At 61.1% G+C, this 14,517-nt stretch overlaps 1 protein-coding gene across 1 annotated transcript in view; it reads left to right on the top strand.

Annotated features, from left to right (window-relative positions):
* The window catches only part of GSE1 (Gse1 coiled-coil protein), a 215,555-nt gene that overhangs the window by 160,217 nt on the left and 40,821 nt on the right, over positions 1-14,517 (top strand). Inside the window, exon 2 of the mRNA XM_065416371.1 lies at positions 4,134-4,352. Coding sequence (XP_065272443.1) covers positions 4,134-4,352 — 219 coding nt within the window. The remainder of the gene's footprint in view (positions 1-4,133; positions 4,353-14,517) is intronic.

A 14,517-nucleotide genomic window follows, 5' to 3' on the forward strand; every position in this document is an offset into this window, starting at 1 on the left:
ATCTGGCCCCCTTAGCGCCCAGCAGCTCTGCGGCAGAGCTCTGGCTGGGCCTCCGATGGGAAGAGCTCCTCTGGGCAGCCCGGGAGAGGGAAAGTCCTGACTCCAGTGGCCACAGCAGATGGGAGCCAGGCGGGGGGATCCCCCCATGTGTGGAAGATTCCCAGTTTGGAGAAGTCCCTTGGAAGGTGCCAGGACAGGGGGGGATAATGGGGGAGCTTGTAGATTGAGGTGATTTGGGGGAAGCTGTGACCTGCCCCCTGGGGTCACATCAGTGCCAAGTTCCCTCTGAACCCAGCGGCATTTTCCTGGTGTGCCCCCTCGTCCCCTCTCCTGCTTGGCCACCTCCATGCCCAGGAGAGCCGGGGGGCCGCCGATGCAGGGACGGCAGCCTGGGGCAGAGAGCCCAGAGGAGATTGTTGTGAGGCGACACGCCCTGGCCTCCCGGCGCTGATGTGGGCTTTGCGGTGCTCTGCAGCCTGTTCTGAGTGCAGGAAGGTGGCAGGCGCTGTCCCGGCACTTGGAGTCCCTGGCCGGCCTCCCGTCAGGGATATCATTCTGACTGTCTAGTCTGATCCCTGCCCAGCCCCAGGAGGGCCAGAGAACTTCCCCCCAGGGCATCCTGCAACAAACCAGTTCGGTCAGGTGCGGCGGTAACGCCCCACGGCCCCGTTTGAACCCAGAGCTCCGGCTGGAGCTACAAGCCGAGAGAGCAGCCGGCAGAGTAGGTCTGACTGCAGTGAAGAGTGTTCATGGATGGCTCTGACGGATCACTCCTTGGGCGCCGGGCAGCTCCTGCCAGCCTGTCCGCCAGAGGCACAGAATCTATGCCCCAGCCTGCCCTTTCCTGGGCAAATGGGGCCTGGCACAAGCTGGCAAGAGCCTGCCTGGCTCTGAGCTCACCCAGTTACCCCGGCTGTCCTCCCCTTGCAACTCTTCCTGGCGCCCTGTTGCTGGCAGGTGAGCCAAGCCCTGCCCCGTCCATAGCGAGTGCTAAGGCCCCAGTGTCCGCAGTGACACTGCAGCGCAGGGGCGGCCCCACAGGCTAGGAATGTTCTCCTGGCGGGAAGGGAGGGCGGGCGACGGTGGCTGCAGGGGTTGTGTGGCTCCATCCTGTCTCTGGGACCTGGGGTGGCCAGTGGCTGCTCTGCAGCAGGGGTGGGTTGTGCCACGCGGTTGGGCAGGGGTGAGAAGAGAAGTAGCCTGGATGGATGGTCTAAGGAAAGTCTTCGGACCCCCTTGCTCCCTCCGCCATCACCTTCAGCTTGGGGTCGGTGCCTTGGGAAGGCGAGGGAGGCTGGGGGATGGGGGGCCAGCCCCCCATTGGTGCAGGTGACGGGGATACAGGAAGGAGAGGCAGTGCAGGTGCTGGTGGTTGTGGCCGGAGCGCCCGTTCCTGGGGATGCACGGCTGGCGCTGAAGTGCAGGGGGACCCGGCATGGGGTGGGGGGGTGCTCAGTGAAAGGGGCGGTTTGGTGTTGCCCAGCGGGTGCAGGGCTGGGAAGGGCCCAATGAGGCGGGACTTCAGAAGAGCTCCCGTGGCTGTCGGTGTTCCCGTCTCTGCAATGGTGACAGGCCCTTCACCCCATAACCCTGGATTCCCACCTGGCTCAGGGCGCAGGGGCAATGAGTGTGAGGGGCTAGTGGATGTTTGTTCTGCCACAAAACAATTCTTTACACCGTGTGAAGCCTGATCGGCAATTTCTGCCCAGACCTGGGATGGTAAAGGGGCTGCGGGTCGGGATTGAGGGGCATTGGTAGAGCTCTGTGGGTACTGGGGGAGCCCAGGGCTGGATGACTAGCAGGGGCTGCGGGTCGGGAATGAGGGGCATTGGCAGAACCGCCTGGCAGCCATGGCCCTTCCTCTTTCCTAAGCTGTATTTGAGTCCATTCATTCCCAGCTGAGCGAGAAGCCCAGAGCAGGGAGTCAGTGCGGGGGGACAGCCAGCCCCCGGCACTGCGGGAGGAGCTGCCGCCAGCCCCCTGGGGCAACCTCTCCCCGTGCACTGCTCCGAGCGGCAGCTGCGAGGCCACGGCTGAGGGCCCCCAGCCCCTGCGTCTGGCTGAGCAATCAGTGGTGCAGTTTGTGCTAATTCTTGCTCAGCCCTCGCAGACTCATGGGCGAGTGCGGCGGCTCAGCCCGCTCCTGGCTGCTTTCTCCCTCTCTCTCCCTCTTCCGCCTTTAGCGCCAGAGCGGAGGACACGGCGGGGTCAAACGCCTGGATCAATGCTGCTTCAGACGCGCTCAATAGGGCCTGCTGCTGGGCGATGCGCTGACAAAACACCACTGTTATCTAAAAGCGGCCCTGGATATTACAGATCAGCTGGGGCCATGTGACTTCGCGGCAGCTGTTCGGCCGAGAGTGTCAGCCTGGTTTCTGTGGGGAGCAGTGTCTGTGTGCCGCTGCTTTGTTAGATAAGCTCCGAGCGCTCGCTGGGAAGAATGGGGTTTCCCTGAGCGCCGCTCTCTTTTATAATCCATCGCGGGCTACAGAAATTAAACCCAAAGCCCCCGAGCCCTCAGCTGACGGAAGCCGGGAGTCACCTGCCGGCCTGCGCTCTGTAAGCTCTTTGATTCTCTACTCTCTCCTTTGCAGGGAAGTGGCCCAGCTGACCTGGGCACCGGGTGGGCGTTTGATTCATTGTTCTGGGGATGGGTTTCGGAGGAGGGGATGGGAGAAGGGGCCATGCTTTGTGCCCCCGGCGCCATGCGACTCCACAGGCCAGGGGGCGGTTGGGCTCGTCGGGCAGGAGGGTTTCAAAGACTTTCTTGCCTTCAGGTTGAAATCCTCGTCTATTTCTCCTCCCCCCCCCCCTTCCCCGCGGAGCCAAAGGGGGAAGCCCAGTTGCTTGCTCAGTGTCCGATCTTGTGAGTCCCGGTGGGATGGTGAAATCAGAGCTTAGATTCACTATTTTTGTTGTCTCTGATTCCCTCCCCTCCCACTGGATTTCGGGAAAAGGACTGAAAGTCCAACAGCTCCTGTTCTAGCAGATCCTAGGCCGGTGCAGCCTGACCCCAGGCCTTCTTCCAAGACGTCTGTGTTTGGGATCTGGCCCCAATGGTCTGCCCGCCGCTGCCTCTCCCCTTTGGGCAGGTCTGCTCCTGCTTTCTTTGGAACCTGCCTGGCATCAGTTTCTGCCTCTTCCCCTCGCACGGCTGCCCGTGACTTCCTCCAGATGGGCTCGTTTGTAACGGCGGTCTCCTCCTGGGAGTCCGCAGTGCGAGGGGAGGGTCGGGCGCTCGTAGCGCGCGGGGTCAGCTGGGCTTGTATCGGTATTGATGTGGCAGGCGGGCTCCTTTTGGAGCTGGAACGCTGTTGGTGTACGGAGTCTTTGATGCAGTTCTGTGTGGGTGGAAAGGATGGTCCAGTGGGTGGAGCACTGAATGGGGATTTGGGTCCAATTCCTGGCCCCACCACAGGTTCTTGGCTGAGTCACTTTCCTTAGGTTCCCAGGGAAGTTAGGAACCTCACGAGCTCTGGGGCCCGGACCCGGGCCCTTGGTCTCTGTCAGATGGGGGCAGCGTGCCCCTCTGGAGGGGGGTGTTGGGAGGGTACCTCAAGTGGGAGACGCTCAGATGCCGGAATGGGAGCTCCATGTAGCACCCAGAGAGACCAGGGAGGCAGCTGGTCTGGGTGGATGGTGAGCTATGGTGATTGTACATGGTTGCCCCCTTAGGCTGATCCAAGTTTGGGGGTGCAAGCAGAGGAGACTCCCAGCCCTGCTGGGCAACCGCTGGGTGCGGGCCTGGGCAGCTCCCTTAAGAGACGCACCCGTTCCCCCACTACCGCCCGGGGCTGGCCTTGCTGGGCATCGGGCAGCCGTGACTGGTGACCAGGGAGCTGGGAGACTTGGCTTCAACTGGGGGCAACTTTAGGGCAGTCATGTCCCCGTCCCTGTCCCTCGTCTCCCCCTCGGTAAACGGGGGCGCTGCCTTTGCAGAGCGCTTTGAGATCTGCGGCTGGAAAGCCCTGCGTGGGTGCCGGGGGTGGATGGCTGCTGGGCTGCCTCTGTCCGTGCCAGGAGCCGAGTGCTGTCGTCTGCCCCGGCCTCTGTCCCTGCGTGCAGTAGCGACTCTCGGGTGACTCGGGCACCTTCTCTCCCGGTGATCTGGATTGTTCTTTTCGTTGTTTCAGGCATGAGCCATGAGCCAAAGTCACCTTCACTAGGAATGCTCTCCACCGCGACCCGGACCACGGCCACCGTCAGCCCCCTGACCCCTTCTCCTCTCAATGGCTCCCTTGTGCCCAATGGCAGCCCAGCGGCCAACAGCTCCTTGTCAGTCCAGTCAGCGCCTTCCTCCAGCTTCGCTGCCGCCCTGCGCAAACTGGCCAAACAGGCAGAGGAACCCAGAGGTAAGAGTGGAGCCGGGAGAGGGGCCCTTGGAATGACGTCGGGGGGTGGGGGGGAGGGAGTGCCTGAGACAGACCCCTCGCCCAGCCCCGCTCTGAGATACTCGCCTAGGGCCGGAGCTGACCCCAGGCACTCCCAGCAGCTCCCTTCAAGGAGCCCCAGGCTTCAGGACGAAGCCGAGTGATTGACAGTGGGGGTCAGGCAGGGGGTCATGCCCAGCAGCCGCTTTGGGAGGGCATTGAACATGGCGTGCGGTGATGGCGTTACTCCGCTCTTCTCGAGCACCTTTCACCCTCGGATCACAAAGTGCTTTACAAACCTGAATCAAGACTCCCAGTGCCCCCCAGTGAGGCTAGGTTAAGGGATATACAGGGATCATGTCACCCTGTGCTGAAATGCAGCCTTCTCTGGGGTGGAATGTAACAGCTGTTTATATAAGGGTCACTTACCTGGTACTGAAGTGCAGCCACCTCTGGGGCGGAACACAGCTGCTGTTGCACAAGGATTCCCCCACCCCCATGCAGTCACCTCTAGGATGAAATGCAGCAGTTTTTTATACAGGGTTGCCCACCCAGTGCTGAGATGCAGCTGCCTCTGGGGTGTGGGTTGGCAACTGTTTGTCCAGGGATCACCCACACAGTGCTGAGATGCAGCCGCTTCTGGGGTGGGGATTGGCAACTGTTTGTGCAGGAATCACCTACCCAGTGCTGAGATGCAGCCGCCTCGGGGGTGGGTTGCTGCAGCTGGAACAGCACACAGCAATGCTCTGTGCAGTCGTTTGGGGCAAGGAGGGAAGAAGTGTTTGTCTCGCTGAAGCTGAAGGGGGATACTGGATGGGCAGAGTGTTACTTACCGGAGACCGGGCAGGACGCCGGGGTTAACAGCCCCACTGCTGTGATCGCTCAGGGACTCAGGACCGTGGTTTTATGTGAGACAGGTGTGGATGGGCTGCTTGGCAACGCCTGTGCGGATCAGTGGGGTGACTGCCTTGGAGCGGGAGCCCAGCAGGCTGCAGGATCAGGCCCTGTGTCTGAGCACAGTGTCTGTCTCTGTGTCTTTGGGACAGGGGGCCCTGTGCTCCCTCGCCCCTCAGGGCTACGGCAGGGCAAGGGCACAATGCTCTGAGCAAAGGGATCCCCAGATCCTGCAAGGCCAGCAATGTAGTTGTAGAGAAAGGCGTTACTGCCCGTCACCCTAGCCTCTGGGCATGTCCCCATCATTCAAAGCCAATCCAAGGCCTGCTCTGACACCCTGTTACCTGTCCCCACTCCCCACTTAAACCCCCTTCCCGATATTAACCCAGATCCCTCCTGCTGTCCCCGGCCCCGCCGCCCGCCCCCTCTCTTCTGGCTGTGCCACGGGGAACACATGAGGCCTGGGCCCCCGTGCGGCTTTCCCTAGCCACGGCGCAGTGCCCAGCACCTGGGGGGTGGAACGGGGGCCCCTGGCAAGCCGTGCAAGCGCCACCTGGGGAGCAGCGCTGCGCCTGGCCTGGCTGGCTCCGGCCTGCCCGCTCCCTGCACCGACCCCGCAGGCTGGGTTTGACGGCTGTAGTCAGGCCAGGAAGCTGTTCAAGGACTGCGGGAGGTCGTGGTCATGCGGGATTTGCGTTTGCCAGCCCCATTGTGCCCCATTCCCCCCCCCCCCTCAGGGCCTCTGAGGCTGCCTTGCCTTGCCGGCACTGAAGGCTTGGCTGGCAGAGCTTTGCCCCCCTGGAAATGCAGCTTAGACTGGCCAGAGCTTAACCTACCTGCCTGAACGCAATAAGCTAGACCAGCAAATGGGCTTTTGTGCCAGGCTCCCGGCTCTGCACTGGGGCGTGGCCAGCACAGCTCTGTCCCTGGGGGGTGGCAGCTTTTCCGCACTCCTTCCCGACAGCGACGCCGAGCTAACTTGGCCATGTCAGCCAAGCCCCAGCTGCCGCCCTGTCCCTCTGCCGCCGTCCCTTCCTGGGCCCTGGGGCCTGCCTCTCGCGCCAGCCCAGCCCAAGGTGGCTGAGGCTGGGGCCTGTTTGCTTGTCTCTGTGCCAGCCTGTTTCTCCCGCAGCCCAAGCGTTCCATAAATCCTGCCAGCCCTAAACCTGTCACATCAACTGTCTGGCAGGCGCCTCTCGCTCGGCAGGGCGGGGGAGCTGGCAGCGGCTGGCTTTTTTCCTGACCTCATTGAATTGTCGCTGAAGGAGCCGCCCGGGCGCTCTCAGGGGGCGGTGCTGAGCCTCCCAGTGGTGGTGCTAAGCAGGCGCTGACTGGCTGTGGTTGGCAGGACAGGCTCCCACGGCACCTCGGGGCTGTTCTCTCGCTGCGACGCGCTGGCAGGAGTTCTGGGCAAGGGCTGGGGCTCACCCCGTACCCCGCTAGGCAGCCACCCCCTGGCTGGCTGGTATAGCGCTGTGCCTTCCTCCGCATGTTTCATACAGTACCCACGGGCCTTACATTTGGGTCAGAAGCTGCTTCCGGTTGCCCCGTTGGGGTCCGGCCATCGGTGCAGCCCATTCTCGAGGGGGCCCAGCTGCAGGTTTCAGAACCAGGTCGGATTGACCAGCGAGTGTTTGGACCCAGGGGGTTGGGCCTGGCCTGTCTGGGGGTCCCAGTCAGCTTCAGTGCGGCTCCAGGGGTGGGGACCCAGGAGAGACCCTTGTAACATTCACTGCGACTGTCCCCAGACTTTGGGAATAGCACTGTGGAGAATGAGATCAGTGACCCCCCCCGGGGTGTGAGTGGATTGTGGGGCACTTCCCCATGCCTCTGCCCTCCCCTCCAGCCCTCCTCCGAGAAGCTCTCGGCCTCCCCTGCCCTCCCCTGCTCCCTCTGCTGCGTTTGCCTGGGGCCTGCCTAGATTGCAGGCCCGTCGGCTCCGGGACCACATCCCTGTGTGCCAAGCGCCTGGCATGGGATCAGCACCGACCCGCAAGGGCAGGACAGGGAGCCGGGCGCTCTGGCTAGTGAGGAGCGGATCTGCGGCAGGAGCAGAGCCGTTTCCATCTCACCGTCCTTAAATCCTCAGCGGCTGTTTTTCTCTTGCTGGTGATGGGTAGAATTAGCACGAACCGTCCATTGGTCCCCTCCACAGAATCAACCCGGGACTCCCCAAAGAGCTGCATCTCTTCCCCTGTCTCTTTGGGCCGGGCCTCCATAGCCCGGATGCTGCATGCCCAGAGCAGACTTGCCCACTGCTAACTCCCTACCCCGGTCCTGCTCCTTGTATCCCTTCGGCTAATCCTCAGCTGAGGGGGACAGCGGGGGGGGGAGCAACACACACAAAACTCAGGCACGGATGCTCGGGGTTGTGGGACTCTGAGGAACAGCTTTGAAAAAGTGTCGGTCTCCATAGGACGGAGCCGCAGGCCAAACTTACCAAGAGCTCCCCAATTTGCAGGTGCATCTGCTTGTCTCCCCCTCCTGCAAGGTGCGTCTGTAGATACCGGTCCCCACTTTACACATGCAAATGCTGGGGGGTTGCACTGGCCCACTACTGCCCTGGTCTGCACCTGTGGCCAATCTGTGTGCGAGAGGCCTGGGGAGCTGGCACGCGGGTGCACCTGAGAGCCATGCTCCTGCTGTGGATGGTGGGTACGGGATCACCTGGGGAACGCGCTGCCCTTTGTGGCTGTAGGGAGTTTGGATTGGTTGTAGGGCACGGGGCAGGGGGCGAGTCCCAAGGGGGAGCAGTTTCTGTAGCTGGGGTTGGGGTGCTGGGGCCAGGTCTCTCACTACGGGACAGGGTCAGGATCCTGGGAATAAAGCTCAATGATGCCTTGTGTGTCCCAGGTCCAGGTGGCACCAAACCCCAGCCCATCCATGGCCCCCGGGTGCAAATCTAGTGCTGGCTTCCCCGCGCATTCCATGCACCGAGCGGCTTGGAACTCAGGTTAGGGACGGGGAGGGTACGGGGGAAAGCCGCCTGTCTGCATCGGACTGCACCCCCTGCACGGGAGGCCAAACGCCCCGAGCGACCTGCCCTGGCTCTGATCGCTCTGGGTGGCCTGGCCATGGGCGGCTGCTTCCCAGGGAGCTGGAGAGGCCGGGCTTATTGGTGGTCTTAGCCATGGCCTAGAATCGGGGCTGGCAGGCGAAGGACCCTGCAGAGGCGGGTAGTGCCATTTTGCAGTACCCTGGGCAGCACGGACTAGGGAGATCTCCTGCTGCCCCACGCACTGACTGCTGCTGTGCCCACTGGCAGACCTCTCAGTCCTTTAGCGAGAGCCCTTAGCGGGCCCCCAGCCAGGCCTTAGACTGTCCCCTCCCTGTGCTGCCCCCCTCTTCTCTGCGGTGCCCAGCGCCGTGCCTGCGGACAGAGCTCTGCCTGCGCGGTGGGACTTCAGCCGGCTCCTGGGTCTGTGCTGGCGCCGATCCCTGCGGGGGACTGTGGCCTGGGAAATGTGCCGCAGCCCATTGGAGCCGCCCTGCCAGCGCCGTGAACGGGGATGGTCGGTCCCCTGATGCTGCTGGAGCCGGCTGCCCAGGGAGGCTGGAGGGCAGGAGCAGCCAGGCCAAGCCGGGGAAGAGGGAGGTGCTGGGGCAGAGTCTCTCCAAGGAGCTGAGGCAGTCGCAGGGAGGGGGCAGCAGTAGGGGGCAGGATGGAAGCCAATGGAGGGTTGTGGGGGACGTGTCGGAGGCGCAGTGCTGCAGGAGGGGCAGTGTTGGCAGGAGGCGGGCATGGGGGGAGCCTCAGACCCCCACGGCTGCTAGAACAGTCTGTGTCGGCCCAGATCTGAGTGCGCAGCTGCCCACACTGGGCACGTGGGCAGGGTCAGGGGAGATCTAGCCACCCCGTACCCGCTTGTGGGCTCTGCCGCAGTCACAGCAACTGGGGGCAGAGGCGGGGGGAGCCTGGCGTGCACGCACACATGCTCTCACCATCACTGCAGGCCAGTTACACGGCCACGGTTTTCCTTGTCTCATTCTGATAACCCGACGCCACTGGTTTGATTCTCCCTGGCGGTTCCGGCTGCTCCAGTTCTTTGCGGTGCTAGCTGAGCCCTGGCATGGAGTGGCAGCCCATATTGCCCAGTTGCCTGCTGACCTATCTACAGAGCTGACCCGGCACCGCGCCCCTGGCCCTGGGTTTTCTAACCACCTTCGAAGCCGTGGTCTGCGGCCCGGTCTCACTCCTCTCCGTCTTGGCGAGCTCCCTCGTGTTTTTCGCTAGACAACTGCCTGCTCTCCCCACTGCTTCCCAGGCTAATGTCTTTCCTCGGCATCGTGTCTGGAGGGGGCAGTTTAAACACTCGGTTCAGATGGAGTGATCCACAGGCCATCTCATTTGCTGTCCCCTGAGAGAACGCGGAGGAGAGATGCCGGCCTTGCCCCCACCTCGGCTGCCATGCTTCAGTGAAGTTTTATTTTGCCTAAGGCTCCTCCGTGCGTTCGCTCACCAGCCAAACTGCCCTGCTAATAACGAAGCCGGCGACTGCTGGGTGCCGGCCTGGAGAAATGGATTTCTCTTTCATGGGCTATTTAACAGGAGCCCGGCCAAAGGCAACGCGCGGGCGCCGGCGGGAGGAAGCGCAGGTAGGAATTAGAGGAAGAGTGGAGGGCTGGGGGGTAGCAGGGAGTGGCAGGACTTCCCGGCCCCATGCTCCGGATTCTCATTCATGTAACAGTGCCAGGTTTGGGACCACAGTCTGGGGGAAGCAAAGACCTTTAGCTCCCTGCAGCACGGGTGCCCCCACTCCCTGCCTTGCCAGCAGGGTTCTGCAGCACTCCCCTGCGTGCTGGCCTCTCTGCTGTGGCTGCAATGGGGCATGCGGTGCAGCTTCCTTTCCTTTCACACCCGCCCGCCAGCGTGCCCAGGCCAAGACGTGCAATTCCGGGAGAGGGGCATCCTGGAGGTGCCCAGCTGAATCCCGTTCCTGATCCCCCGAGGCAGAGCCGTCCCGGGCAGTCACTCCGTCATTCCAGCAAGGTCATTCCTTTCGCAGGCCCTTGCGGCTGGCTGTGCATTATCCTGCCGTGTGTGGCTAGGCAGGCTTGGAATTCACTCTTTGGGCAGGAGCCCTAGAGACGAGGGTGCAGGAAGCACCGGTGGTGGGCACACGTTCCTTACATCACATGTTCGGGGGTGGGAGAGGGGTGCTAGAGGATGCCACCTGGGACAGCTGTTCTTGGATACTCCCAATGCGCGTAAGCCTGGCCTGCATCTTGCTAGGTCATTTGGCCAGGCAGGGTTGGGCTGGCACAGTGCGGACAAGGTATCACCTCAGCACGTCTCGCCCTCGTACCCCCAGCAATGGCACCCGCAGAGGCTGTGGCCACCCTGTGGCACCGCTCGGGGAAGTGTGGATTGCATGACAAGCGCCTGGAAATCTGACCCGTGTTTCCATTGAAAGCCTCTAATCTGGGCGGGAAGCTGCTGTGGCCAGGGGAGCTCAGAGGATTTAAAGGACTTTGTCATTCAAACCCGTGTGACTTAAAAGGGAGACCTGGCAACAAGCAAAATGTGACCCTCTAGCTAAAGGGCAGCCAGCGTGGGGTGCGTTAAACGGCGCTCACACCCTCGCACGCACACAGCAGGGCTTGTCCCATCCAGCAAGGAGCAGCAGGACAGACGGACACATGCACACAGTGCCCGGCTGGCCCCAGGGAGTACGCTGGACGCAGGCTGGGGCCTTTCCTCCATCAGATTCCCTCTCTCCTGCTCTGGGCCATATTTCGCCCTCTTTTCTCATTGGGATTTCTCCCTCTCGGCCATTTTCTCATCAACTCTTCCAAGCGCCGGGGGGTGGGAAGTGGTTTCAAACCAGCTGCCCCCTGCCAGTCAGAATCTCCCCACAGCGCTAATGGACAGGGTTAGCGGGACAGACCTGTAGCTTGAGGTTTGCTGGTGGCCTCAGCCAGCCCCGCCCTCTCTAAATGGACTCCCACCCTTTGAGCGCAGCCAGCACCCGCAGCGCCAGCCGGCAGGGGTCGGCCTTAGGGAGCGTCTCTGAGCTGCAGAGAGCCTTGTCCCGGGGAAGCCAGCTTGGGAGTGCTGCAGGGCCCTGGAGCCCAAGGGGGGACATCAGGAAGAAAGCAAACAAGCTCAGTGGTTTGAGCATTGGCCTGCTAAACCCAGGGTTGTGAGTTCAATCCTTGAGGGAGCCATTTAGGGAACTGGGGTAAAAATCTGTCTGGGGTTGGTCCTGCTTTGAGCAGGGGGTTGGACTAGATACCTCCTGAGGTCCCTTCCAACCCTGAGATTCTATGATTCAAGCTGCTCCTGTGGCCACAGGCTGCCCTGCCCTGCCTCCTGGCTGCTTTCACTGCAGTTCAGAAAGGTCCCTGCACAGCCATTGGCTCAGCAGTCTTCTCCAAGCCCAACCATTTTCTTCCTTGGGACCCCCCTGTCCCCTGCACCCCAGCCAGCTCCCTCTCCTTCATACAGAGGTTGGCCCCTGCTGGGTTAGCTCCGGCCCCTGTGGAAGTGGCTGTGCTGTGGACCAGGATCACCGCTAGCCACTAGAGCTCTGTGACTCTCCCCGGCACAGCAGCGTGAAGTCGCTTCAGCTGTCCCATCTGCTAATGCCGTTAGCACGGTGGTGGTGCCACAGGAGTGCCTGTGCGCAGGGCAGCTGAACCAGAGAAGCCAGGTCCCTGGCCTGCTCATCTGGGATGAGCGTAGCCAGGTTATGGAGCTAGAGCGTAGCGCTGGTCGCTGCCCTTCCATTTGTGCCAGATGCCTCTGGGCCACGTGCTGCCAGGGCCAGCCCTAGTCTGGAGAGGAGACGGGCATGGGCAGAGCCCAAGGGCTGGCCCGTTGCACCGCACGGCAATCCCGGCTCGTTGGGGAGCATGTTCGGGGCTCCTCTGCCTTGGCCAGGCCCCTTTAAAGAGCAACACGCCAGCGCTCAGCAGCGCGTGGATGGCGTGTGTCAATCGCCAGGCCCCCTCCTTCGGCGGCACAGCGCCTGTTTGGCAGCCCATCTGTTTTATTGGGGGGGGGGGGAAGTTCAGTAATTGCGCATCATTTGCGCTGCCAGCAGAATTTCTCACGGGGAAGGGAGTGAAAAATGGAGACAAGCTTCAATCTGGCTGCTCGGGGCTGTGTCTTGCGACGGGGGAAGGGAGGGAGCTGTGGGCTGCTGGTGACAGGGGAGATCTCTGTGCCCGGCCGTTCATCTCTGCTTGATGCACCGTAACATTTTCCACTGGCCGGCCAGCGCCAAGAGGCAAATCTCCCAAGGGACGCTCCCCCGAACACAGAGCGAGAGGGGGCCCGGTGTGGGGTGGCAGGATTACATCAAGCGGCTGATTGGCCTCTGAAATGTGGAGGATCACCACGGCAGAGGATTCATTAATAATTACGGTGGAAATTGCCCAGCCTTCTGGAAGAGAACATGAATCACACGTGGATCCTACCTGGCATAATGGGCGCTGGTCTGTGGGTCAGCAACCCCCGCATCCTCCCACCCCCACACAAGGTGGAGAATCAATTTGTAAAATGCTATAGATTCTGCCGCCCCATTTTCCTCCTCTGTCTCATTCTCCTCAGCCACGTCTCGCTGCTTAGCCATCAAAAGCGACATTAGTGGGTTCTGACATTGATTTCCTGATGCTTAAATTTTTCTCTCGCACGCCAGTCATCCTCACCAATGCAGTCATTTTCCTTTGCAGCGATATACAGAGATCTGCTCCAGCAAATTTGGTTCATAATAAAAAGCCACACATTTTCTCTGTTGATTTAGATTTAACTACTGTATAATTTGATTGCAGAATCCTTCCCCGTCTTCAGATTTCCCCGCCTGCCTGGGTTTGTGAGATGGATCATCTCCTAGATGTATAATATATGAGATTATCTAGCTCGGGAGGCTTTGGCGGGGAGAGGAAGGGGATTGTGTAGAACAGGAATGTGGCATTAGGAAAAGCTGTGGGTAAAAAGAGCACTGAGTGCCAGTGGGCCTTTGACAAGTGGACGCAAATTGGTGTGTTTCTCTCCTGTAATGCTAGAGGCTGTGGTAGGTTGGTGCACTGATCTCTCATCTCTGGAGAGCTAGGTTCAGATGTCGGTTAGATCACTGGAGAAATGAATTCGAGAGGCTCAGTCCCTAACAGGAGTGGCGGGTGGACACCAGGGCCCGAATTGCGGCCCCGCCTCCTGTGCCGCCCCTTCTCCCTGAGGTCCCGCCCCCATGCCACCCATTCCTGCGAGGCCCCACCCTCACACCGACCGCCCCTTCTTCCAGAGGCCTCCCACCCTTGCACCAACCCTTCCCCAAGGCCCTGCTCCTCTTCCACCCAAGACCCCACCCCCCCGCTTGCTTGTCTCCGCCCCCACCACCCCTCCCTCCCCCCCCCCCCGGGGTCACTCAGCCTTATGGTTGGTAAAAAGTGGGAGGGCCATGGCCTCCTCCTCCCCCCCACCCCAGTTCCGGCATCCCTGGCCCCTAACAGATGTTTATTCACCTCCTGATTCTGAGCCGTGGTCATTTTCTTCTCAGGGGAAAGCTTGAGAGCTACAGGGCAGGGCTGAGGTGCATTGGGAGAGCGAGTCTCTTGCACTCCAGCCACATGGCTCTACCCAATGCTGTTTGTTCCTCTTTCATGAGCATCAAATTCACCCACCAAGTTTCCCCGGAAGCCGCCCCCAGTCCCAGTACAAAGAGCTCTGTATGCCAGGTCTAGCAAACCCCCCTCTCCCCCCCCCCCCCCCACTCCGCTGGAAAAGCTGCCGGAGCCTTTTGAGTAGGATTTTGTGTCTCCTAGTCAATGGCTCGGCTCAAGCTGAAACACGACTTTAAGGGGAAAACAAGAGCTAACCAGGGGCGCTGTGCCCGGTGGGGATTAAAGCGACATGGTTTCTCTTGCAATTTCTTTCTCTCTCATCTCAAAGGAAGAGGCCAGGCAGGCTCAGCAGCTGTGGGAAAGGCTTGTGTGTGTGAGCAGCCACGCCGGGAGCCAGCCGCATCCAGAAACAGGGAGCTGCTTAACATCGTTATTGATATCAAATGGATGTTAATTGAGTTCCGGGAGCTTGGAGATGCAGCGCAGAGTTCAAAGTCATTTTTCCCCCCCTTGTTGGTGTTGCGTGAATCTGTTAAAGGGATATTAACCTCCAGGAAGGAAGGGTCTGTCGTGTGAACTCAAGGGCCATCTCAGAGCAGCCAGGGCCCTTTGCTCTCGGTGTTTGTCCATGACAGACAGCTACACTGATCTAGCGGGTTGGACGTTGGCCTGCGACTCAGGAGCCCTG

This window comes from Emys orbicularis, chromosome 14, assembly GCF_028017835.1.
Source record: "Emys orbicularis isolate rEmyOrb1 chromosome 14, rEmyOrb1.hap1, whole genome shotgun sequence".
NCBI classification, from domain to species: domain Eukaryota; kingdom Metazoa; phylum Chordata; order Testudines; family Emydidae; genus Emys; species Emys orbicularis.